General features: G+C 36.2%; 1 protein-coding gene across 1 annotated transcript in view; it reads right to left on the reverse strand.

Moving 5' to 3' along the window:
- Positions 1-455: 455 nt before the first annotated feature.
- The window catches only part of ADAMTS19 (ADAM metallopeptidase with thrombospondin type 1 motif 19), a 256,769-nt gene continuing 229,803 nt past the window's right edge, over positions 456-27,421 (reverse strand). The window contains exons 20-23 of the mRNA XM_045075551.1: positions 26,127-26,331; positions 23,335-23,487; positions 4,246-4,423; positions 456-2,432 (exon numbers count right to left, since the gene is read on the reverse strand). Coding sequence (XP_044931486.1) covers positions 2,281-2,432; positions 4,246-4,423; positions 23,335-23,487; positions 26,127-26,331 — 688 coding nt within the window. The 3' untranslated portion in view covers positions 456-2,280. The remainder of the gene's footprint in view (positions 2,433-4,245; positions 4,424-23,334; positions 23,488-26,126; positions 26,332-27,421) is intronic.

Here is a 27,421-nt window from a genome sequence, read left to right on the forward strand (position 1 = left end):
GAATGGTCAAAATCAACAAGACAGTAACAACAAGTGTTGGAAAAGATGTGGAGAAAGGGGAACCCTCTTACACTGTTGGTGGGAATGCAAGTTGGTGCAGCCAGTTTGGAAAACAGTGTGGAGATTCCTTAAGAAATTAAAAATAGGGCTATCCTATGACCCTGCAATTGCACTACTGGGTATTTACAATACCATCCACTAATTTGCCAAATACCTCATTTTCTACTGGTATTCCAGATATTTGTTTCTGTTTAGGGAACCCATGTTACCATAAATAAAAAGTAGCACAGGTCTCACATTCAACGTAAATCTCTGGTACTACTGTGTTCTCCCATCATCCTCTAGCAGATGGTCTCACAGAAAGGTGCAATGACTTTTTAATTTTTTCTTTAATATTCAGTTCTAGAACAAGTTGGGTGAAAATATGCCAACAATATTGTGTATGGTCTGATTCATCTGCCAATACAGATTCATGGATTTCTACCTAGATTCATGGATTTAGGAATCAAGGGACATAACTGAGAATGTCTCCTCCTACTAATTTTTACCTCTCTCATGCCCCAACTCTCTTAATTAAGATGTGTGAATATTGGTTAATTTTATATCTAAGCAATTAAACGCAGGATATACATAAGTGCGGGGCCATCTAGAAACCAAATACCTTCCTCTGCTTTAAATGAAGGTGAAACACATGAATGAGAGAAGCCTCACAAATGCACAGATGTAGAGGTTTTACTCTACTTATACTCTATCATGTGAGCCTGCACAATTTCAAAGCAAAAGACAGAAGACCCCTCCCTGGGTTAGAGGCAAAGGACTTTATTACTCACCACAAGAGCAGTAGCAGAGAGTCAGCATTTTCTGGCACCGGTTTCCTGACCCCTAATTGCCCCAGAGGGACACGAAGAGAGCCACATAATATCTGCACATGCAGTGGCTTGTATCACAGGAGAGGGACCCCCATTTTAGGGACAGAAACCTATTTATAATAAGTCAGCACGTCTGCCCTTTGCTCCACCATCTCGATCTTCCCTGCTCGTTATATAAACATTCCTTAGAAGATGGTCCCGAGCAAGAGTAGATGGTGCCAAGATGTGCAGAGATGGAAGAGACCTATGAAGAATGCCTCCCAATAGGAAGCTTCACATATTTTATTGAAAAAAAAAATCTAGAAATCATGTGAATCATGTACAACATTTTCTTACAAGAAAACATTTAAGCTGGTTTTTTAACGTTTCACAGAAGTGCAAAACTTTTTTAGTTTTCAAAAGAAAAAAAACACAATGAAACTACCACAGTATTATAAGTGTTTTTTTTTTTCTTGTTTCTAGGGAAAAAGCTGAAAAATATTTGGTAAATTTTCTCCTTACGATTTGTGAGGCTAAGTACTCTACTCTTTAATAAATCTGCTAAAAAGATACAAGGAAATGGGTGGATCACTGCTTTCTTTGTTCAAAACATTTCAAAAAGCTAAAATCTAATGACAACATGTTAAAATAATACATATTTTTGTAGGATGTTACCATTTCTATAATGGTTTCTCTACACTATATCAACAGTGCAATGGTGATTCAGTGTAAATCATTATTACAGTGTTTCATTGTTACAATACTTGTGTTCAAGTACATGTTCATGAACATGATCAAAGTCTCTATCTTGACTTTTCTTTTCCATTATTAAAATAAGGTTATAATTACAGTAGAATTTTTCCTATGGATATCTCTAAATCTGAACCAAATTCATAATACATTCTCTAAAAACCTGTTCAACACTATGAGGTTTGTTACGTTTACACATTTCCTGTAGTTTACAGAAAATGGGCTAATTCTGCATCAGGACACCAAAACCCAAAAATGACTTCTCTCCATATAAAACTAAACTATTACACTAAGTTAGTACATTCTGGATAACTCAGCGGTATTGGCAGGGAGAGAATAGCACCTTAGAGACAGCCCTAACTGAAAAAAAAAATTTTTTTTGAAGAGCCTAATGATCTTGTTTTTTTTCTTATTTTCCCCCCTTTTTATTTTGATTCTGGAAACTGGATCTAACTTATCCATATAATATTATTCATATAAATTTATGAAGCCATATAGTATAAATCAAAATGTTTGTATATCCAAAACAAACACCATATTGGATGTTTGGCAGGCACAAAAATAAATTAATTTGATTAAATTATATGTAATCTGATAATATTTGGTCTGAAAAACATGCTAGTGTGTGTGTTTATAAATAATGTAATTGCAAAGAGCTGTGAGCCAGCCAGCCTGTTCGAGGTCAACTCTTTTGCTGCAGCTTTTGGGCATAGAAGTCCCTGCATGTCTCACAGCAGCGCTGATACCAGCGCATGTCCTGACACAGGTTCTTCTCGCGTATCACTCGGCAGTACACGGGCCACTGATCTCCCAGGCACTTGAACGTCAGCGCGGCTGTGAAGCAGAAATGAGGGAACTCAATACAGGCAGATAGCCTAGGTGTCAAGAGTAGAAACAAGTAGCAATCATTTAAGTGGGAGGATTGGGAGCATTCACGTTGACTCATTTAATACTATTGTCAACTCATTTAATACTATCTTTTGGAACTTGAAAGACACACATGCACATATCCTATAATAAGAAATAAAATGAATGAATAATGGTCTCACTTAGGAGCTTGTTCAGGCTCATTAAAGCTAGATTTCCCAAATTCAGTGAGTTGAAATACACATGGCTTTTAAGGTTCAATTTTATGGATTTCATTTAAGTTTCTTGTGGATTTTCAGTTGAGAAGATTAAAAAGAAAAAATGACTTTGCTTACTATATCCACTTTTATGGGATATAAATGAATAAGTAAGGTTATGGATGAAAGCAAAGCAAATACGCTCACACTTATCCCACATTCCTTATTTCTTAGAAAGCAGACATATCTAGGTGGACTATCTGGGGATCTTGATTTCCCAGATCTTTAAAATCAGAGCTGATTACCAAAACTGACTGAAATTTACAGTAATAAAATATGTGGAATCTTTCTTTTGCCACCATTCTAAGATGACTCATTATTTTACTTTTAAAACCTCAGGTTTTCCACTGTGCTTGTGTGTATGGGCATATATCTTCAAGAAATAATAAATAGAGAAAATGCAATTTTAATTAAAGTTTTTTAATCCACTATTTTTAAGAAGGACTCAAGCTAATTGCTAGAGGAAGGGATTATGTTGTTTTGAACACATGGATTTAGGGCATCTGCTCTAGGATTGCTTAACTTTTTGTCTTAACTATGCTTAATGCCATTTGAACTGATTATTTCCTAGAAATGTTAATTATTTGGCTTGAAAAACAGAATTTTTGTATTTCTATGAAGAACCAGACTTTTCCATTTGATTGAATCCTATGTGTAAAAAATACCTAAGACAATTAAACTCTTTGAATTTTGGCAATATTGTTCTGTATGATTAAATTGTTTCCCTGTAGATTGTACACACAAATTAAAAGTGAAGGTAGTAAACATAAATTAACCCAATGACAGGCAGTGGTGCTGTTAAAAAGCCCCTAATTGCCAAAGAAATAAAGCCTAATTCACTTATGAAAATTTTTTAGGCAAGTGCAAGCTATATTTACTTAAAATGCATGATCTACTTCTTGATAATAGATTAAACAACATGAATTGAGAGTATATATGAAACTATTTATAACATAACAAACTATGTAAATCAATATGTTACCAGCATTTATTTGTATATAATATTATGTCCTTAAAGATTCAAAAACTGTTACCTCTTTTTCAGTGGTTTAGATCCAGGCGCCCACTCTCCTTGAAAGCCTTTTTTACTCTATGACTCTCCAAAGGACAATTTGTACCCAGGATCAAAAGGAAGGCTATTAACAACTGAGAGATCTAAGATATATACCCCAACCTCACCCTTCCAGAGATAATACCTTCATCAATAGTTCTGCAATGAAACTGGTCAGAACACCAAATATATCTACATCCTGCAACCCTTTCTAAGATGACCTTGAGAATGTGGCATCCGTATTTCCAGGGCCAGGCTGAGTAGACAGCTTCAGGAATCCTAAGTGTTTAGTCTTTAGGATTTTTTCACCCTCTGACTGTTTGCACTAAACTGTAGTTAAATATATCCCATTAAGTCAGAACCAAACTAATTCACACAGATCAAGAACAAAGCTTTACAAAAATGTGCAAAAGAGAAGAAGCCATGAGCATTTCCCTATTTCTCAAAACCATCCTGTTTTTGGTCTGCTTACCCAGCCTGGGTGATGTTATGGTATTTACATTAATCTTCTCATTGCAGGGCTGAAGGTGACATGGCCTGTATGCTGCGGGTTTTTCTGAAGAAAAACACTCATTTCCATGTCTTCCGGTGATCTTGTGCATGCACTGAATGACACGGGACTGCATCCCTTTGCCACAGGTAACTGAGCACTGGAGAGATACAAGATGTTTTAAAATTCCTTGTTGCTCTTTCCTTGTTCTAGATTGTGAGCCACCTTTTCCACCCCTTCCTTAAAATTTAACATGAGTCACAACATCCAGAGTTGATGCAGAACGTGGGTTAGAAATGTCGATGCTTACCTCAGGCACAGTGCTGGGGCGTGAAGGACAGAGGGGAGGAAAGAAGAAGAAAAAAAGATGGAGAGTATGACTCGGAGGGAAAGAGTGAATGATGCCAGTGTTGCACTCAGGTGGACGGTGTTTAAAGTTCTAATACCTGGTTTGCAACAAATTCATTTTTTAAAAATATTTTATTTATTTATTTGAGAGCGAGAGAGAGCACAGAGGGAGCAGCAGGCAAGGGGTCGGGAAGAAGCCAACTCCCCGTGGAGCAGGGAGCCTGACCTGGGCCTCAATCCCAGGACCTCAGGATCATGACCTGAGGTGAAGGCAGATGCTTAACCGACTGAGCCACCCAGGTACCCATAATCTGGATTTTTCTAATAAAATATCCGTTTAATAGATTACTTATATTTTAGTGAAGTAGGCTCTGTCTTCATTTTTAAGACATTTTGCAAAGAAGAACATACTCAATGTATAATTGTCTTTTATTAGACCAGTCTTTGGGGTCCAAAGGTGTCACCAGTTTTAACTTGTTACACAGATAAATGGATGCTTATTTGACTGTGAAAATACAACTATTTTCTGGAATCAAAATTATAAGTGAAAGAGTAAATATGGCTTTGTTTCTGAAAATAATGATTTATTTACTGATCATATTCATATTATCTTCTACATAGTGAAGATTTAGCCATATTTAGCCAAATAGTTGTAGAGAATTAAATCAACTTTTCCAAAAGACATGAACAAATCAAAATAACACAGTCTTTCAGGTTGTAAGAAATAAGTAACTATAGACACATGATGACTCAAAATATATAATTTTAGTAGATAATGGCTAAATAGTGCCTTTCATAACATTTGAAAACACTTAAGAGAAAAAGATGTTAATTGCATTCCTTATGTAAGTTAGGTTTTGTAACAATCTGGGAATAACCCGGAAATGAAAATCGTATCCAGGAAATAATGGAAGTTCTATAATTCATTTAACTAATACAGAATCATTTCTGCTTTTGGAACTAACAGAATAAGCTTTATTACAAAATTAAATAGTCTGAAACATTTCTTTTAAATAAAAACTATAAAAAATAAAAATAAAAAATAGTCTAATAGCCTTAGGATCTAATTTTCATTAACATACTTCAGCAATAAAAAAATCAGCCTCTTACTAGTAATAATCTTCTTTATAAAATACTTTCTGGTAAAAATTTTCTTGCATATAGGTAAAAAATGAATAGATATTTGAAATGAAGCAGTTGAAATCACAAGACATCTTCTAAACTAGCTCTTACTTTATTATAGAATGTACTAAGCAATTGGATAATTCCTTAAATCGTGTCACTATGGTTAAAGACAGGTAAGGACGCCTGGGTGGCTTAGTTAAGTGTTGCCTTCGGCTCAGGTCATGATCCCAGGGTTCTGGGATCAAGTCCTGCATTGGGTTCCCTCTTCAGTGGGAAGTCTGCTTCTTTCTGCCCCTTCCCTTGCTCTCTCTCTCAAAAGAGTAAGTTAATGAAATGATAAAAAAAAAAAAAAAAAAAAAGAAAGGAGGAGGTTAAAAGAAAAAGAAACAAAATAATTCTGGCCTTGAAATGAGCAGACTGAGTTCTAATATTGTCTCTTGCAACTAATTTACCTGGGACTTATATTTCCTTTTTGTTAAGCAAGGCATTGCAGTAGGTTGTAATTATACTTTTGGGTCTAAATTACTATGAAAGTAAAAGTTCCCAATCAGTGATTATTAAAAGTTACTATACTCTGATAATTTTTTAAAAAGATTTTATTTATTTATTTGACAGACAGAGATCACAAGTAGGCAGAGAGGCAGGCAGAGAGAGGAAGAGAAGCAGACCTCCCGCTGAGCAGAGAGCCCAATGCGGGGCTCAATCCCAGAGATCCCTGGGACCATGACCTGAGCCGAAAGCACAGGCTTTAACCCATTGAGCCACCCAGGTGCCCCTAGTCTGATCATTTTTAACTGGTGAGGCTTTTAACAGGAAAGGCTTTTAATTTCATCATCCAATTATTCAGTGTGCCAGCCCACAGTGAAATGGCACAATTTCTGTCAAGATGGTAGTTTGATTAAATGTTTCAGAATATCTAATAATTTATTGAATTTTCAAGTATTTATTGATCATCCATTATGTTCAGGATCCCATGCAGAAAATAAAGACATTAATAATTGTTAATATGATGAAGTTGGTACTTTCACCAGTAAACTTTATTAAGAAAACTCTAAAATATGTAAAACAGATGGTCAGGAATAGATTATGAAACAATGCAGAAGTTGGGCAATTTCATCCACTTTCAGCCAAGTGTTTAATATTTAATTAACTTATTTATTTTTAATTTTTCCCAACTGTTTAGTATTTGAAATAATGAGTTGTCTATAGAATGACAGTTTTCTGCTTTAGGATCAAAGGAAACTCATACCACTACCTCCAGAAGGTTTTAATTCATAGCATACTAACATTAGTTAGCCCTTACTATTTATTTATTATATGTCGGGCACTGTGTTAGGCCATAATTATTTTGGTATTTCACATGCAGCCCATGAATACTAGTTTTACCCCTTTCACACAGATAAGATAGAGGCTCAACTAAGTGAAATAAATTGCCCAAAGCTTTACAGTTAAGAAGTAGTGGAACTGGAATTAGAAATCACATATAATAAATTCAGAGATCAAGTGCTTAAGCAGTACTTGATAGTAGAACATCACTAATACTCCTCTTATGTTCATAGCCAGAAATCTTTCCTTGTCTTTATCCTGCCATATGGACATCTAATCCTCGTATTGTACAATTAAACAATTAGACGAGGTTTTTTTTTGTTTTGTTTTGCTGTAACCTAGGTTATAAGATAGGAGATAAACTTTTTTGCCTTAAAGACAATTCACTTGCATGATTTATCTTGAGATAGAGTGAGCATATAATTTTTCACCCAAATCAGGTCACTTGTGAAAGAAGTATTAAAATTATTATTCCTATACCATAGGCATACATTGGACAGTCATGGATAATCTGGCACATACAGTCATCTCATCTACAGATATTTTACTGGTAGATCTATGCAATAGATGATCAATACAAATGAATGGACACAGGAAATAGGTATTACATTTAGCATTATCTAATATGCTTTTACACAGAATACCTTGGTTAAACTTTATCATAATCCTCATAACTTTGAAAATGAAAAGAGCGAGGTTCATAGAGATTATTTCATTCATTCATTCAATATTTACTGCAAGTCCACAATGTGCCAGACACTGTTCTGGATATTGGGATATGACAGTACATAAAATAGAGAAAAACACATGCCCCCAAGGAGTTTACATTCTAACAAGAGAGAGCAGAAAAGTAAAGAATTAAATGTCACTGTACATTAGATATTGACAAGTGCCATGGAAATACTAAGGCTGGGAAGGAGAGCTTGGGAAAGTCTTGGGTCTAAGGCTTTGTAATTCATCTGGGATGATCAGAGAAGGACTCATGGAAGATGTAATGGACTTGCTCCACAAAAAAAGGGAGACGAACATCAAATGCAAGTCTTTTGAGTCCAAATATGATATTATTTCCATTGTGTTTCTATGCATCTCAGATTAATTTCAATGGCTTTTTCTTTCTCTCTCCTTCTTCCCTTTTTGTCTTCTTTCCTACCTTCCTTCCCTCCCTCCTTCAGTCTTTTTATCTAATACATTTTAAATCTTGCTCTTCACAAAAGTACCCAGTAAATTTAAAATGTATTTGAAACAAAGCAGCACTCTAGCCTTCTAGTAAAGGCCAAAATGCTAAAATGTCAACATCAATTTGCCAGCAACTGATAAAGAAACACAGGGTGTGCCTGATAACTTGCCATTGATATTTCTTTTACAAGGAAAGTTCCCTGACTGGAGTATTTTAAATAGAGAGACTTGTATTGTCTGACAAAAAACTCAACAGTTACTCTTACCCAGAAGGACCTTTGAAGCAAAGCACCTCATGAATCAATCCCATGAACTAGAAGCCTTTAATTCTAAACAGGAAATGCAATCTTGATGTCCCAGATTTACCAGAGTAAAAAGGAAACCGCAATCTTTAGAACAAACTTGAACAGTTTAGAAAATTGCTCACATGATTTTGGAGTTAATTTTGACCAAGATAACAAGGTACACGGAGAACTGCTGTTGGTAATCCCTCTCTCTTTCCCACCAAAAACATGAGCCCCTGAAAGTGAAATTTGTTTTACTGACTTAGTGATATTCATCATTTTAGATTATCTGAGAAATTTATGACCTTCCCCGCACTTGGGAACACATGGGCCATATCTTTAGATAATATCCCCATAGATTTCTCTTTTATTGGAATGAATCTTTCCTGGCCCTGGGAGATTAGTGACAACTTCTAATACTGGATTAAATTATGTCGACAGAATATCAAACACTAAGCATGACTAGGGAAACTTTCTCAATAATTCACAGTTTGGACTATTAAAACATTAGGAAAATCGTTTAGCAAATGAGAACCACAAATACAAATGTTGGCAAATCAATAAGAAGGCTTTATCCTCTTTTAAAACGGAATACACACATAACCATTTCTGTTACCTGAAATTTTAGTTTCTGTCATTCTTATGCCAGGTAATAAGAACTAAACAACTTTATGCTACCTAAGAAAATTTTATTTGAACTAACTGAAAAAAAGTATCTGGAGAAAGAAGCAATGTACCAGTTGGGGAAGTGTATAGTAGATGTTTTCTTAGCTTATATATTTTTTATAGAAATAGTCAAAGATGACCTGGTGTTAGATACAGATATAAGTCCTGGAAAGTTATATGTACTCAGATGATAGCCCTGTAGTGGACCAGATTTGCCAGCTTGGTTCCACAAACTTATGAACTGGCCTAAATGCAAACAAATAAGGGGAAATAGAAAAAACGTAGGAAAAAGAAAGACACTAAAAAATTTCTTAACAAACTTATAACTATGGGGCATTTTCATAGAAGGAGATGAAATGAACTCTGAATGGCTGGGATGTCCTTCTCAAGGGCAGGCCCAGGTGTGGAATCCATCACAAAGGATGGATGAGGGTTGAAGCATTGCCTAATGTATGAACTGCAGGGAGAAACTTACCATGGGCATTTCACTCCTGACATAATATTATTTATGGCATTATTACACAGTGTTGCTCAGGTCTTAGTTTCATACTTTGAAAAACATGTAAACACCTTAAAGAAGATGTTCTAGAAAAGGCTGTGCATCTTGAGACATTTTATTGATGCCTGATGAAATTATTTGTTTTCAGTCTAATCTTGAAAGATTGTAGATAATTAGATCTTAATTAATACAATGTGTATAAATAAGTTTTTGATGCATCAAATACTACATAGAAGGAATGAGCGTCCTCTGCTGCTAAAGTTTCATTATTTTATATAGAAATACTCCTTTTATGATGGATTTGAATATGTTTATCAAGAATCTGTATCTTTTCAAGATAATCTACATGTATTGTTCCCCAAAGTTTCTATGAATACCATTATGCTGAGTGACATAAATTTACTAAATAGTAGTGAATGACAGCAAACGTGCTTTGAAATACACTTACATTAGAAAAACATGCTTAATTCCAAGAATAAGAGCTACACAGGTACCAAGAAATAGCCATATAACAATTTATAAAGCATCAAAATGACAGAGGAGAATGATTTTCAGAGGTTTTCAAGGTTCATAGGTTCTTGGCCATCACACTACTTGAATCTATTTTTGCAAGGTAATTGAATTATCTTTCTGTCAACTGAACATTCATGAGTCATGTAGGAATTTCCATAATGGCTCATGGTAAAAAATCTACCATGTGTCATGTATCTGTTAAATTCATTGAAGAACATCATTTTAATCTTGTCCAAGGTGACCTATGTACTTCTAGAAAACTCATTTCACTTAAGAACTCTTTATCAATGGCATATCTGTAAATGACTTTTAACTACTCACCTATGTAGGGAGGAGACTTTCATTCTTTGCACTGATCCCTGATTCTTTTTTTTTTTTTTTTTTTAAAGATTTTATTTATTTATTTGACAGAAAGAAATTACAAGTACACTGAGAGGCAGGCAGAGAGAGAGAGAGAGAGAGAGAGAAGGAAGCAGGCTCCCTGCTGAGCAGAGAGCCCGATGCGGGACTCGATCCCAGGACCCTGAGATCATGACCTGAGCCGAAGGCAGCGGCTTAACCCACTGAGCCACCCAGGCGCCCTGATCCCTGATTCTTATAGTGCTTCTGTGCTTGACAGTTTCCGAGATCAAGTAGATCTATTCTGCATACGTGATTCTGAACATGGAGCTAAAAACCACTTGCACATCTAGTCTTAGGTATGGGGATTCTGTAGTAAAGTGCTAATCTTTAAAATTATTAGTTAAATGATAGTTTCCTACCTCTCCTTTCAGGACATCAGAATAGTCACAACGACACTGTTTTGGTGCGAAGTTATTTGTTATCCTGGATATTTCATTAACTTGGATTTGGCAACAAACTGGGACAGTGTGATACAAATAAATTTGTAGACTCCAGTTAAATAATCAACTAGTTTGCCAGTGAGTTTATAGAACCACTAATTTGTGCATGTTAAACTGTAAAGTTCTTCAAGCTGTAGAGTGTTGTCAAATGTCTTCTGAAACATCACACAGAAGAGGCAGAAAACCCAACAGTAAAAATACTACTGTAAGATATTTATTTGCAGTTTTGTTGGCTAACAAACATAACTAACACTGGTTTGCTTTTGAGTTCCTTAGAAAACAAACAAATTTCAGTATATTCAGGGGTTAAAAATAGTAATTCTCACACTTGGCCAGCATAGAGATTACCCGAGATTCCTTCCGTCTAGACTGTGCCAAAGATATATATTTTGGAGAGAATGTGTGTTCTCTAGGCCAACAGCTAAGGAAGGCTCTGTAATGCTTTACTCATTTCCAGTTGGCCTTTGTAAGAAATAGGAATTCCTAAATTAAGAGAAAATTGTCACTGGCAAACAGAGTTCAAAAAAAATTTTCGAAACCCATATACTAGACAATCTTACCGAACCTGATATAATCTCTAATGATCAGTGCCAATCTATAACAGAGTTAACAGCATCGACTTGGATAATTTGTCTTTGGGAATACGTGGATTATTCCAGAGTGGTTTAACAAGAGTGAAGTAGCATTCGCAGTGGAGAGCGGACCTCATAAGGAAAGCAAATGAGGACTTCTACTGGAAATGATTAGCGCAGCATTCCTATTCATTTATGTATATGTTTGGCAGTTCCATCTTTCAACTTTTTAATAAAGTGAGTGTGAAACAAGCATTCTAAGGAACAAAAGTTAGGTTTGTTTTCTGAGATTTGCTATTTATTTTGGTCAGTGTTTCAGCGTCTTTTTAAAGTAGTTCATCTGCCTTATTTAACACATGGGTATTTGGACTTGAATCTATTCCTAGAGGTCAGATGTTTGAGGATTTTTTTGCACGTGTGTTTAATTAATTCAACATTTGGTTCTACAGTTCAAACTATTCTTTTCTCTTTAATGAAAATGTCTGCATGTCGTTAGAGCAAATCAAGGAAATGTGTGTGGCAGAATCAAGCAAAATGCTTATGAATGATCAGCAGAGAAGTGAGTATATTATGAAAGGGCCATCAAATTAGCCCCCCAAATAATTTTTTATATTAAAGTACACATTGATCACCACAATAATGGAAGGAAAAAAAAAAGATGTTTTGCATTAAGAAGCAATTAATAAACACAAAGTCTTGAACACATTTGCAATTCTCCCAGCCTATGAATCACACGGTGTTGGAGAGGTGAAAAAAGACTATCGAGACGTTTCTATTTTATCTTTCTCATTCCTGTGAAACATCTTCCCACCAGAGAGAACTGCTTGGAAGGACAGTGATTGAATTTCCTTTTCAAATAAAATAATTTTCAGGTCTAGTCCAACAATCCTGTGTCCAAAATGAATCAGATCCCTCCATGGCCATGTGAGAGAAATGTGTAGGTTTTGTTTTGTTTGTTTTAATAAAGTCTTGGTTTAAAATAGCACAGAGAGCACTAGGTAGTTACCTTTAAATTATGCCAACCTGAAATAGACCAAGTATTTGCCAGGTCATAGCGAAGATTCTCAAGTGTGCTTTGCTTCCATCCACTGTTTTCTTTCCAGGTTCGATAACTGTCATCTAACCTGAGGACAGCTATTTCAGCCAAATGGGTTCAAGAGAATGCAGAAGAAGTCCACCAGCTACCTGAAAGCTCAACGTTAAGCCCTTTTTTCACTGTTATTCAAATAAGGGTTGATTTACCTTTTAAAAAATACATCACATTTTTAAGTAGTTTGATTTACCATACAGAAAAAGGTCAAAGGAGTCATACATTTACATAAAATTATACTGATTAATTTTCCTAAAGAAAAATAAGCTAGTTACTAATTCTTTTGTAGTAAAATAAATGCAATGTTGGAGTTCTTACAGAATTAGAGTCAGAAAATAAAATGGATCAGAAGAAAAGAAATGCAATGTTTAGATATATCCTACACTTTTTGCTTACTTGATGCAAAAGCTTAGTGATCATTTATTCAATAAACATCTGTAAATGTAATGTAATGTTCTGGTCACTCAGAAAGATTTGTGAGAAGGGTAAAAAGCATTAAAATATTCCTTATTATTAGTTTTTAAATTTATTTACTTATTTGAGGGAGAGAGAGAGAGAGAGAACAAGAGGGGGAGACAGAATCTTTTTTTTTTTTTTAAAGATTTTATTCATTTATTTGACAGAGATCACAGGTAGGCAGAGAGGCAGGCAGAGAGAGGAGGAAGCAGGCTCCCTGAGGGCAGAGAGCCCGATGCGGGGCTCGATCCCAGCATCCTGGGATCACGACCTGAGCTGAAGGCAGAGGCTTAACCCACTGAGCCACCCAGGTGTCCCTGGGGAGAGATAATCTTAATTAAGCAGACTCTGTGTTGAGTGCGGAGCCCAACGTGGTGCTAGATCCCAGGACCATGAAATCATGACCTGAGCTGAAATTAAGAGTTGGCCATGTAATCAATTGAACTGTGCAGGTACCCCAAGATATTCTTAATCAGACAGCAACAATATAAGGCAGTTAATAATTACTGGAGGAAAAAGTAACATAGTCATTAAGTCCAAAGAAATTCTGTCATTTATTGTGGAAGCCTTTGAAAGATCAAACACTTCAGATGGTCCTTGAAGGTCTCAAGTACTTGGAGGAAACACATTCTAGGCAAAGAGATATCAACAAAGACACAGAGAATGTACAAGTACAAACTGCTCAGGCCTCAGCTTAGTAGAGATATCTAATTAATGAGAATAATAAGACACTTCTCAATAGGTAAGTTAGAACCAGAATACGGAAAGCTTTGAATGCCAGTGTGAGTATCCAAAGGCAATTCTCTGGAAGTACTTAAGCTATAGGATAGAGTGATGAAGTCATCCCTATGAGTGGACAGGTCTGAAACAGGAGGACATGGGGAAGGAAGCACATTAGAAAGCGTTACTCTAGGGCACCTGGGTGGCTCAGACGTTAAGCTGCTGCCTTCGGCTCAGGTCATGATCTCAGGGTCCCGGGATCGAGTCCCGCATCGGGCTCTGTGCTCAGCAGGGAGCCTGCTTCCTCCTCTCTCTCTGTCTGCCTGCCTCTCTGCCTACTTGTGATCTCTCTCTGTCAAATAAATAAATAAAATATTAAAAAAAAAAAAGAAACCGTTACTCTAATCCTAAGGAAAAAAGTAAAAAGGATGGCATTATTATACTGGAAGCAAAAAACAATGGAAATAAATCCCTACTTACATGAAGAAGAAGAGCCAAGAATAGTTTCCAGACCGGGGAGCTGGGAAGATGATATTGACATTTTTCAAGAAAAAGGAAATTGGGAGTGGGGTATGGTTGGAGGAAATAAAATGAGGAATTTTGTTTTAAATATACAAAATTTGAGGAATTCTTGGCATGATGATGGCAGAGGCTGAGGGCAACTGAAGTTCGGGCTGAGAATAAAGACACAACCCACCCCTGTCCCCACTCCCTCCAGCTACACTCCCTTTTCTAGCTACACTCCCTCCTTGGGCACACTTAGACTTGGAAAATTGAGCACCTGGATGGCTCAGTGGGTTAAAGCCTCTGCTTTCAGCTCAGGTCACGATCCCAGGGTCCTGGGATCGAGTCCCACATCAGGCTCTCTGCTCCGTGGGGAGCCTGCTTCCTCCTCTCTCTCTACCTGCCTTTCTGCCTACTTGTGATCTTTCTCTCTGCCAAATATATAAATAAAATCTTTTAAAAAAATGGACTTGAAAAATTTAAACACCATCTAAATGTGGATGATTCTAAAATTTCTATTTCTCTTCTCTGATCTATCTTGTAGATGCCCGTGTTTGAGTCTTTTTTTTTTTTTTAAGATTTTATTTATTTATTTGACAGAAATCAAAAGAGGGCGGAGAGGCAGGCAGAGAGAAAGGGGGAAGCAGGACAAGTAGATTCCATGCCAATCATGGAACCCAACATAGGGCTCAATCCCAGGACCCTGAGATTATGATCTGAGTTGAAACTGAAAGTTGGTTGCTTAACTGACTGTCCCTATTAAGCTACTCAGGCACTCCCAGATTTTTAATATGTATAAAAATAATATGTAAACAACTTCAGTTCCTACTATATATAACTATTCCATATAATATTTGCTCATTTAATAATAAGTCTTAGAGAAACTTCCTCATTTATAGATAAATGCATTTTTAAAAAACTACAGTATTTCACTGCTTGAATATGGTATTTTGATTTATACAACTACTTAAAGGACATATGGGTCTTATCAAATTTTTGTTGTGCCAAAGGCGGCTGCAATGAACATCTTCAAAAATAGAGTTAGCAAATTAGGTGAAAATGTCTGTAAGGAAAATCTTTGGCAATGGACTTGTTGAGTCAAAGAATGTGTGCATTTCAAAATGAGGTATCATTTTTCTCACCTATTAAGTTGGTTTTAAAAAAGTGTGATAATATCCAATCTTAGTAGTATGGGGAAACAGATATGTGGAGGCACCTGGGCAGAAAGAAGAAGAATTAGCTCCCTGTAGATGGAGCTTTCTGGTTGCCCCATAGTACTCCTCAGTGCTCATCTCTTGTTGCCTTTCTGATCCCTGAAGTCATGTGTATGTGTGTGTGTGTGTGTGTGTATCTAAACAAGTTTCTTAGTTTTATTTATTATCCAATATGGACTTGTACACATTTTATATATTGCATATAAAGTTACAGATTTATATTTTTCTAATCCAGACAATTTTTGTTTTGTCTCTAAAGTAGATCCTTCATTTTAAGCAGTTTAAAATACTCTTCTTTGGACTATGCACCATTTGGACCATTGCCTCACTGACACTGGGTTATTACTTCTACTTGCACAGTTAGAGCACTGTGATATTGAGAAAGACCTAGAGTTGTTTTGGCACATTTTACAGATGTAGGAAAGAGGCTAGGGTCCCTGAAGAACAGTTCTCTGGCATAAAAGACTGATGCTGGTTGTGTTCCTGGGCTCTATGGATGCCCCAGATAACCTTAAGCAAAACCAGGGACCTGTTAGAATAACTTTCCCTTTTGTTACATTCTTCATCCAAAGATACCATATGATGCCTTTCTAAATTATTTGCATATGTTTCTTGCATTTTAAAGATGTCTTACCCTGGTAGTCCTGATGATCTGGTTATATCTATCTCTAGATATCCTCTGGTATTTGGTAAATATACACTTCACTACATTTAAACAAAAAACACTCAATGATAAGATTACTGAATTTTATAACATTCTTATCAAATTTCTTTATATTTTGTATGTGGAAAATATTCTCCCCTCAACCACCTATTGACACTCATTGTCCTCCAAATGAATTTTGGCATGTTCCATGCTCTATACCCTATAAAGAACATTAAGAGTAATTTTTAAATTAAGTCATATTTATTTATTGAAATGTTTTCAGGTATGATTTATAAAATGAAATTACAGATACCCTAGCATGCAGCAAGAGAGCATTGATAGTATTATTTTATAAGCCTAGCAATTTTTCAAGGGTTTATTAAGAAAACAGTTAATTAAGCCTTTTGGATTAAAAAAAATCCTCTTGCATTTTCCAATCCAAAGGATGTTAAAAACATATTCTTGTATCTTCACTTATAATTATACATGTATATGCACATATAATATATCAACATTACATATACATACATACACATAGACACAGAGACACTACTTCGATCTCTCTAAATCATGAATTTTCTCTAGATAGAAGATACCTACAGATAGTATGTGTTCATCATTCTTTTTAAGCTAATATATTTCTGCCACATTCAATCATATCAGTCAAATGCTTTGACAAGTTTGAGTAATTCAAACATTAAAAAAAAAACCAAAAACTTTTTAAATCTCTTATCTGGGGTAAGAGATCAGATTCTTAGGAGATATTAAAAATAAAAATGGAGGGGGGTGGTGGCTCCTGGGTGGCTCAGTTGTTAAGTGTCTGTCTTTGGCTCAGGTCATGATCCCAGGTTCCTGGGATCTAGCCCCACATCCGGCTCCCTGCTTGGTGGGAAGCCTGCTTCTCCCTCTTCCACTCACCCTGCTTGTGTTCCCTCTCTCACTGTCTCTCTCTGTCAAATAAATAAATAAAATCTTCAAGACAAAACAACACAAAATGAAAACAAAAGCAAAAAAACCCCTAAAAATGGTAACAATGTAAAAAATGTCCCATTCTCTTGCAGTATAAAGAGTCAGAGGCAAAACAATATGATAGTCAATTGTTTGGAGATTTTAAGCATGGTTTAGAAGACTACTATCTTCTCCAGATAGATAGCAAATTGTGTAAATACTCAGTGGATATATCTGAACAACACAGTAGAAAGTCTTTCCTGATGAAAAGTATCCTATATATCACTAAGTAATATCTTTAGTATGAACACTTACTCAGAGACCAGTGTATTTCAAATTTTCCTATAATATAGAATATATCTTCTGTTGGACATCTTGCCCAAATATAACCAAACCCCCACAACTTCTGATTTCTTTAATTCATCGCCTGTCCAAAAATTATGGATTTCAGTCTGATAGATTCATACTCGTTTATGAGGTAGCTGCTCAAATTTTCCATGTCTTAGGAGATTCTACTTATAAAAAATGATAGGCAGTTATCTTTTCCAGTGATTTATAGACACAATTAGAAAATAATGCTATACAGAAATGTAAATCCACGAAGAACAGTTTTCTAGGTTATGGATAATTTCAGTTGGGCTTAAATCTACAGATTTTGTCCCATTACTTGCAAAACTAGTTTTTCAAATTTGAGTAATCTAATATAAGCCTTTTTGAAGTATATTACACTAAATAACAAACTAGCTATATGCTCTGCAAAAGTGATCTTCAGTGAAAAGGTAAAAGAAAAGAGAAACTCTAGTCTTTCTTTGAGATTCACCAAGTATAGAAAAATGTTAAAGGATCTAAAAGTCCTATAGCAAACAGTATTTGATTATCTTTGTTTAACTACATTATTTCTCAGAACTGGAGACAATATCCCAAGAAATGAGCTTTCTGTAGAACTTAATGTGGGGAATGCAAGCCTTAAGAATTCACAAATTAATATAAATTTAGTCTTATAAATGATGATATTTGGATCTTTGATAAATATCTATTTAACAATATATTTTCTTCATCATGTCATTTAATCTATTACTTTGATTCTCTGGTGTAAGCTGATATTTAACATTTTCTATTTTTATATTCTATTAGGGTATTTAATTTGGTTATTTGAAGCTAACTATGTCTTTAAATTCGAATGGGAAATCCTTTAACAAGGGATTAAGCTTCCCTCTACTACTCTGTAACAACCCACTTAGTTTAGTTTTAAAAACCAGTAAGATATACATTTGGATTCTGTGATCTCCAACAAGTGGATTTTAATTGGGTTGTGTGTATGCCAGCATTGGGTCAGACCAGACATGCAGAATTCCACAGTCCTAAAACCTAGCCTGGCCATGGGGCAATAAGAAATCCCTCCCTTGGGAATTCTGGCTCTGGTTCTTTTTGTCTCTTTTGACTTAATGTAAAACTCTAGGCTCTATAGATGCCATATTAAAAACATGGTGTTATCTAGTCATTAGTCTAGGACATTCTTGACTACATCGGTCAGGATTTCTTTCTTTACGTTTCCATCAATGATACACTGAGTTTTTCTCCAGTGGAAAGAAAGGTTCTCTGTGATTATTCATAATTTCATAGTTTTTAGATTCCTCTTCAACTGAATATACAGTATGTAATTGTGGTTTCCTTTTACAGCATTAGTTAAAAATGACTCTTTATATTGTAACCTTTATAGTTATCACTTCTAAACAAAGATATACCATATTATCTGTACAATTAAATCATCCAAAATGATTTATTGTACTTCCAGCTTTATTTTGAATTATATCATCACAAAAAGACTCATCTCTTGTCCAAAAATCTATTTATCATGTCATAATTTGAGATGTTACATTTTCTAGAATTTTAAAGGACTAAATAAAGTTCAAATTATAGAGTATGAATTGAATCTAAGAATAAACCAGGAATAATTACATAGAATTCCAAGGTGTTTTTTGTCTCATTAAATTTCGCTTGAATGAGTTCTCTTGTTAAATACTGCATAGAAAAATTAATGCTGTAAAAGCTTCAAGAAGATCCAGATTTTTCTGTAACAGGTAGATAAAACAATACCTTTTTATTTGCTCCTCTATAGGCCACCAATAATGAAAACAAGAAGCTGCAGATGTTTGAATAAAGGCAGAAAGGTCAAATTCTGGCAGAAAATAAGGCATTTCATTAAACATAAGGGACTATGTTATTTTTCACTTCAGTATTCTAAGAGTCCTTAGAATGAGTGAATACGGATTTTTACCACCCAGAAACATATGGGTCATGTTCTGTTCTCCCAAGAAAGCCCCAAGGCCTTATCTACATCCCAGATATAGTCAGAATGTGGCATATAATTGTGTGAATGGTTAATGCAAGCCAGAGCAAAGCAGCCACACACTCTGTATCCTATTTTTGCCAATTTTCTAGTCTCAATGAAATAAACGTAAGCACTGTGCAACAAAGGCTGTATTATATCTACTTAGAAATCAGAGGTAACGTTTTTAGGACCGATTTTTCTCTTTTGAATATTGGATTTATATTTTATTTTGGATTTATATTTTATATTTATATTTTTCTCTTTCAAGCTGAGAGCAATTTCTCCACTGTTTACACAAAGCTACCAAAACATAGATGTCAGAAATCACATAGGCTGATACAATGCAGTGAACAGTTTGAGGCATAAACAAACCGTTTCCTTAGGAAGCCTCCTTTTAGCCAATAGACCATTGGCTCAACAGAGATTAGCAACTTTTAGACAGTGGGACAAGCTGAAGATTTATTTGTGTTTTAACTGATTCTCCAATGATACACCCATATTACGGAGGGAGGAACAGGGTTTCATAGCTAATTTTTGTGGATATCTCACTGAATATCCCCGATTAAAGCCCATCCAAGGCTTAATTTTAAGTCTACTTCTGTTTATCAATAGTTTAAAAAATACTAGTAGATTTTGAGTGAAACTGACAGATTTATTGAACTCTGAGGAACACAGAAATCCACCCACAATTGCACACATCTTGTTGCTATTCTTGTTCCAGGGACACAGCTGATAAGAACAAGAAATCTATGTGCTCCCTCTGTCCGTGAATACTTTAATCAATGAAATTTAATAATCGCAGCATTATTCCTTTTCTCTACAATTATTTTGGGATGGTTTTTATTTTAACATGAAAGTAATATGTTGGGAGTGAAAAAGAAGGGGAGAAATCAATAAAGTTCACTTGGAGCTTCTTGCTTTAACTTGTGCATGCTGTTTAAATCTGTTATGCTGAGACCTCAGTCATAAAAAAGAACAAGGAAGGGGCACCTGGGTGGCTCAGTGGGTTAAAGCCTCTGCCTTCAGCTCAGGTTGTGATCTCTGGGTCCTGGGATCGTGCCCCAAATCGGGTTCTCTGCTCAGCGGGGAGCCTGCTTCCCTTCCTTTCTCTGCCTGCCTCTCTGCCTACTTGTGATCTCTGTCTGTCCAATAAATAAAATCTTGAATAATAATAAAAAAAAGAACAAGGAAACAGTTTTAAGGAAAAGAGAAGGCTTATATCCATATTAAGAAAAAAAAATGCAACAAACTGAATCTCATAAGCAAACAAACAAAAACAAACAGGCCAAGAGACAAAGGTAAAAAGCCATAGAACAAAGATGAATAGTTATTAGACCTGTATACTCCTTTCCTTACCCACAAAGGCTATCAATGTTCAAGCTGGGTAGCAATATAGTAACTCAACAAAACCAACTTAAAGTAATTCAACCTAAGTACACTTAAAAAGGGACACATATATTACTCTGGTAAATTGGAAAAAAAACATTTTTTTTCAGGCTTAGCACAAAAAGCAAAGTTATGTTTTTTATGATCTCCCCAGTTAATTTTGACTTTGCTTAAGATTTAACCAGACGCCACAGAATAGGCACATTTATTAGTCAATAGCAATAGAACATGTGATGCAAATAGGATTTGCTAGCCATATTTCCATATGCAGCAACAAAGGAGCTTATGGTTCTGTCATAAATTATAACAAAAACTAGATCTTCTCTTCTTTGCAATTACAATTTTTCTTTTTTATAGGTAACTAGAGGTTAACACTTATGAGTTAAAGTATTTCCTTTTTTTTTTTAAGACCCCACCACCCTGAGATCTTGACCTGAGCCAAAACCAAAAGTCAGACGCCCAACCGTCTGAGCCATCCAGCTACCCCTCACTATCCCTATTAATTAATAAAGCTGGAAAAGTACAGCTTATCTATTCTAGAGGTTTTTAAACTTTTTCTTAGAAAAATAACTGTTATACTTCAGGAAAACACCTCAATTTCACAAGCCAAAATAAATAAATGTGGAGTGACTACAGTGAGAAGAAAGCAGTGGGTGGTCTTCCCCCGCATCCCTCCAACTAGGACTTTCATTCCCTTGCCCTGTTTTATACCTTCAGTGCTGAAGAAAGAGTTAATATACACATAACTTGAAAACAATGGTGTTATCTATTTTCCTTACTTCATTCATAGGGAAACAAAGATACAAATATATTCAGTAGCTTGACCAATTGGTCCATCTGTCCAAACTATGCCCTTCCTGTCTTGACTTCCAAGCCACGGTCTTGCCCCTATCTTCCCACTGCATTTCCCTCTTTTAGAATTAGGAAAACGTTAACCCTGAAAATAAAATAGTTTGTGGTTAATTTGGAATTCTCTATCCCCTAAAAGTTGTTTCCTTTTAAGTGTGAGGTTTCCCTTCTGAGGTTCACCAGTTCAGAGCTGCATGGACTGGGCTGGGTATTTGCTAATTCTGTAGGGAGGGATTGATTTACATTTTTTACAAATGCACCTTTTAAAGAGTCCCAATGAGAACTTTAAATGTTGTAGGTCTTTGAAAGGAGAATACAGGTTACAAGAACATGTGATGCTGATATGCAAACATTTTTAGAGAGGAAAGGCACCAGTAATCACGAGAAAATAGATATTCAGTGTCAGGAACTTCTTTTGGGGCAACATTACACAAACTGCTTAACCACAGTGTGTTACACATTGGGAAGATTTCTTCCAGAATGGCCTTTAGGATTCTTTATGAAAAGCCACCACACTCCTTAGCATGCCTCAGCGACTACCACTTGTTTCTTCATATATCAAATAAAGGGAAGGAAGAGAGGATTTATTATGTCTCTTCTAAGCCTTAGAATTTTATGATTCCATGATAATAGGTATATAATATCACAGCTGGATGCAGCAAGGCACAGGGGATTATTTAATTAATACTTACATTTTTTTTTTAAGAGATTTTATTTATTTATTTGTCAGAGAGAGAGAGAGAGAGCGAGCACAGGCAGACAGAGTGGCAGGCAGAGGCAGAGGGAGAAGCAGGCTCCCTGCCGAGCAAGGAGCCCGATGTGGGATTCGATCCCAGGACGCTGGGATCATGACCTGAGCCGAAGGCAGCCGCCTAACCAACTGAGCCACCCAGGTGTCCCAGATACTTACATTTTTGAAGATGCATATCTGGGAGCTGTTTTCACCCCAAAATGATCAGAATTTTATTTTAAAACATAGGATTTATTAATACTTTATGTAGAATGAATAGATGAGCTGTTTTCTATGGTTCACTTATATATGAGGCTCTACTTTATTCATAAATTTAAATATTACTATCATCACAAAATTAAACTTAGTTTCCCTGCTATATGAATTGTGTCTACTTGATTTGAGCAAAGGACTCCAAGAATGCTGTTCCTTTCCATTTCTCCTATACACAACCACCAAATTGGTGGGAAAAGAATGCCTTTTACATATTAAGGTAGAAACTGCCTCTGTTTAATGCTGTCACAACCTCCCTTAGTTATATTTTCAATGTACTTATCTGATAGTATTCTGTTTATTAGATAAGCTTTACACAAAAATATTCTGACAAAGAATGATATCAATAAAATTTACAACAAAATAACAATAGATAGTATTTTTTGAGGGCTTCCTTTGTGTCAGTCTTCAGTGCTTTATACTTTTTATCTTACTTGATCTTTAAAATGGTTTTATAGAGCTCATGATCAAAGACAGATAGGATGTGAACCTGGGAATGTAAACTCCATCTCTCATGAGCTATACCTTTGTATAGATCCCCTAATATTGTGAATGTACAGAATTAGTCTCACCTTAGACCAGTCGCCCATTCGCCACACATAGCATTTCGAGTAATCCTCACAATCCTCAGCCTCCCTGGGTCTGGTGGAGAGGACGCATTTCTTTCTAGGGTTAGTACACCTCACAGTCCGATGACGTACACCTTTGCCACACTTGACCGAACACTAGAAGATAACACCAGAGAGTCTGGATGAGGTTGGTGATTAGAGATATACACCAATGGTTAAATTATGTTAAGTAATATTTCTAATCATCTCTCATAAACCTAACACTCACATAAAGACCAGGTTAAAGAATAAAGAGGAGGAAAATACCCAGGACCAGGATCCAGATGAAGCTTAGGGCACAGTGCTGGAGGTAATGAGTTTCAGGAACACAGGACCATTACTACACAGAGCAATATAACATATGATTGTTAATGAGGAACAAATAATACACAGTGATCAAAATGTAAAATGCTAAACTTAATTGGCATCAGATATGTACATATAGTTATGGAAGAAAATTCAAAAATGTATTTTTGCTAAGGTTTAGTCTGTTTTAGCCCTAAGAAATGTCTGTGGAAATGAAAAAACTTTTTTAGAGGGTCATTTCTCACAGACTCTTCTTAAAGTGAAAAGAGAGAGAATCTTAGCAAAAGGAAAGTATTTCATTGCATAATTATATACCCCTAGAAATCATTGTTCTAAATGACTATATGCATTGCAAATATAATTCAGTTCAAAAATAGTTTAGTTCATTTCATAAATAATTGATGCCTGACTTACAATGGTGACATAACATATAAAGCACATATGTATATTACACCTATTTTTTTTCTAGAAGCAACTTAGCATCTCATTTTCATTTATGCTCCTTTTTACGGAACATGTGTAAAGCTTCTCAGTTTTACAAAGGTTCACATCATGACTATCTGGACACAGGGACCAAAAATAACATTGGGCGGGAGAAGAGGGAGAGAGAAGGGAAGGGATAAAAGATAAGGCAAAACTTGAAAATTCCCTGAATAATTGTATCTGAAAAAGGCCCAAAGCAAGAGTTGCAGCTGTATGTTTAACAATGATATAGTTATGAATACTAATATGAATAACCACGTGAACTCCAACAGTTGTGTTCTTGACAACCTGAGCATGGAACTAACGATATTTTAAATAGGATAAATTTTGCTGAAATGAGTGATTGTCTCATTTGTGTGTATGTGTATGAATATATTGAGTTTTAAAGTGGACTGCATGTGTAACTTGGCATTTTAATATTTATTTTTATTTTTTTGCACTTGGAACTAACCCTGTTTCATAAAGTCAAATTTTAAATTAAAAAATGAGAGATATTTTTTTAATTGGTAGACTGCATTGAGGCATACTATTGCTCCCACCTGCTGTCAAAAATCTGTATAGAATATTTCTGGCCTATTTCCTCCTAAAAAGTTTGCAAAAAATGTTATAGTTTGGCTGGAGGTGGGGTGTGTTCCTTTGCTAGTGTGAATCTTCTCTCCAGATCCAACTGATTGATTCTGATGTAAAGTTAGATACTACATTCGTTGTCAAAAGTATACTTTGTCAATGAAAAAGGATCTGTTAAACAGCAAGGTATAGCCCAGAAAAGGAAACCAACAGAAAGTCACACTACTTGCTAATGTACTTTGGCGGGAGGGAGGGAGAGTTTGGGTTAATTGAAGAATTTTCCCGAACCTTATTACCTAAGCTACTTTATCCTTGTTTTCAAAAGACTGGCTACTCATTGTAAACTAGCATTTTCCACTTGTCAATTTTACATGCTATCTTATAGTCTGAGATTTAAGCATATGAATGATTCTGCTGTGTTTGTGCATGCATGCATCTGCACACATGTGTGGGTAAGGATGTGTGTGTGTGTGTGTGTGTGCGTGCATGTGGCCACCTCTTCACCTAAAATGCTTCAGAGCAGCTAGAAAATCAAAGTAATAACTGGTGTTGATTATGATGCACAGATATACATCATGATAACAGAAAAGAAACATACAGTTGGGTGTGGAACACAACTGTGCTCGCCACACAACACGTTAATGGGTATGCGGTGCAGTGAGTGGGCCAGCACTGGGTTCAAACCTCCCATCTCCCACTCAGATAGTGTTTTGGGTAAACTGTGAATGTCTCTGGGCTGTATTATAAAATGGTGAAGCTACTAACCTTCTTGGATTGGTGACTAAACATAAATGATATCCTAAATAAGAAATAAAAACAGAATTCTTGCTTACAGGAGATGATTGTTAAATATTAACATTCTTTCTTCTTTCCCTTTTAAATGCTCATGGATAGAGAGTGAATCAAATGCGTATTAACATTTCTGCCCACTAAAGAGTGTACTCATGATACATAAATGAAAAAGCAGCATTCTAAAATGAACATAAAATTTGTTTTTATGTTAAAATATTGACTGAATGAAGAATAAATGTTTTTTTTTCTGTTTGCAAAATTATATGTAATGAGTATATTCTTTATTTTTTACAAGATTTTATTTATTTATTTGAGAGGGTGAGAGAGAGAGCACAGAGGGAGAGGGAGAAGCAAGCTCCCCACTGAGCCGGTAGTCCTTAGTGGGACTCAAACCCAGGATCCTGAGATCATGACCTGAGCCGCAGGCAGACGCTTAACTGACTGAACCACCCGGGTGCCCTGTATATGACTTTTATTATCAGAAAAATTAAGAGATGGTATTGCACTGCTCTGCACAAAGATTCAGCATGCAACAGCCCACGCCCTCACACAAGTTGAGAGTCAGAGGACAGCAAGGACATGGGAAGAGATGGGGGCACGTTCCGCACCTCAGACCACACTCCTGCCTCCCACACGGTCATGCAGTCCTGGCCCTCGCAGCGCTGGGCAGAGGCAGGCTTAGGTCCTGCACAGTCCCTCTCCCGGGCCCTGATCAGAGTCCCGTTGCTCATTTGTTGGGTACATGCCACTTGTCTGCTCTGCGTGCCTTTCCCACAAGTCCGTGAGCAGGGGGTCCATTCCGTCATCATCCATCTAAAAGTAAAGCAAGAACCACTGAAACTGGTTGAAAGATACCAATCCATTGTGTATCTTGTCATGTCTGGAGTCAAAATTTGCACAGTGACTTCTACCTTGTTTTTTTTTCCCCTTCTTCTTCTTTCTTTCTTTTGTTTTTTAATAGTTTTCTCTAAAACACATGTGTTTTTCTCTCACTTTGAGTTCTCTGTATTTCGAATCTCTGTCTTAAAATCTCTAAGACTTAGATTTGGTCCGCGCCATACTCCGTGCTCTTCCTGTTACAGCTTATCACACTGGCCACACTGAGAAACCCAGTAAGTACCTAACTGCTAACACACAGAAGTTATTCCTGTTCTTTGTGTTTTAAGTCTTCACAATAATTCCAAGTGTTAGCAGCTACGACTATCGTGGCCTTTTACAGAGAGGGAAACCAAGGCAAGGGGAGATTTTTTTAGCAACTTACCAAGGGTCACAAGGTTGTAGAGTCAGAAATTGCAAGGAGGCTGTAGATGACCTCACCGTGAGACAAACAGAGATATGAGCAAGGTAACAGAGCCCTGTCCCTGAGAATGACCCTCTTACCTGGAGGAAGCAATCGTTAGTACATCAATAATGGCTTGCAACAAGATTCCTGGGTCTGGTCCATATCCTCCGGATAAAGCTATGGAAGCTTCCTCCAGTTGGCTTCTATGTAGTGGCCATGGAATCAAGACACTGGAGGCCAGTGACTAAACATGAAGCGACCTCATTTCAGAGGTCCTCAAGAACTCCAAATCTTTTTCTTGAATTTCACTGATTCAGTGATTCTGCCAATACATAGGCATTTTAACACCTAGATGGACATCCTTTCCTCAAACAATCCTCAGGGCAGTGGTACATATCTACAATCACTTTCATTTCTAATGAGTTGGGATGTAGCCTAAGGACCACTAATTTAAACACCTCCCCAAATTTATTTTGGGAAGAACCAAGGCCTGTGCCAGAAAATTGACTCGTGAAATCTATATGGTTCTTGTCAGTAAAACATTCTCTGCATTCCCCATTATTAGGTCAACCCTATAGCGGGGGAATCCAAATCTACCCCAAACTACCTGCACAATCCTAT

Source organism: Mustela putorius, unplaced genomic scaffold, assembly GCF_011764305.1.
Source record: "Mustela putorius furo isolate JIRA1106 unplaced genomic scaffold, ASM1176430v1.1 tig00000145_pilon_pilon_pilon, whole genome shotgun sequence".
Classification (NCBI taxonomy): Eukaryota; Metazoa; Chordata; class Mammalia; order Carnivora; family Mustelidae; genus Mustela; species Mustela putorius.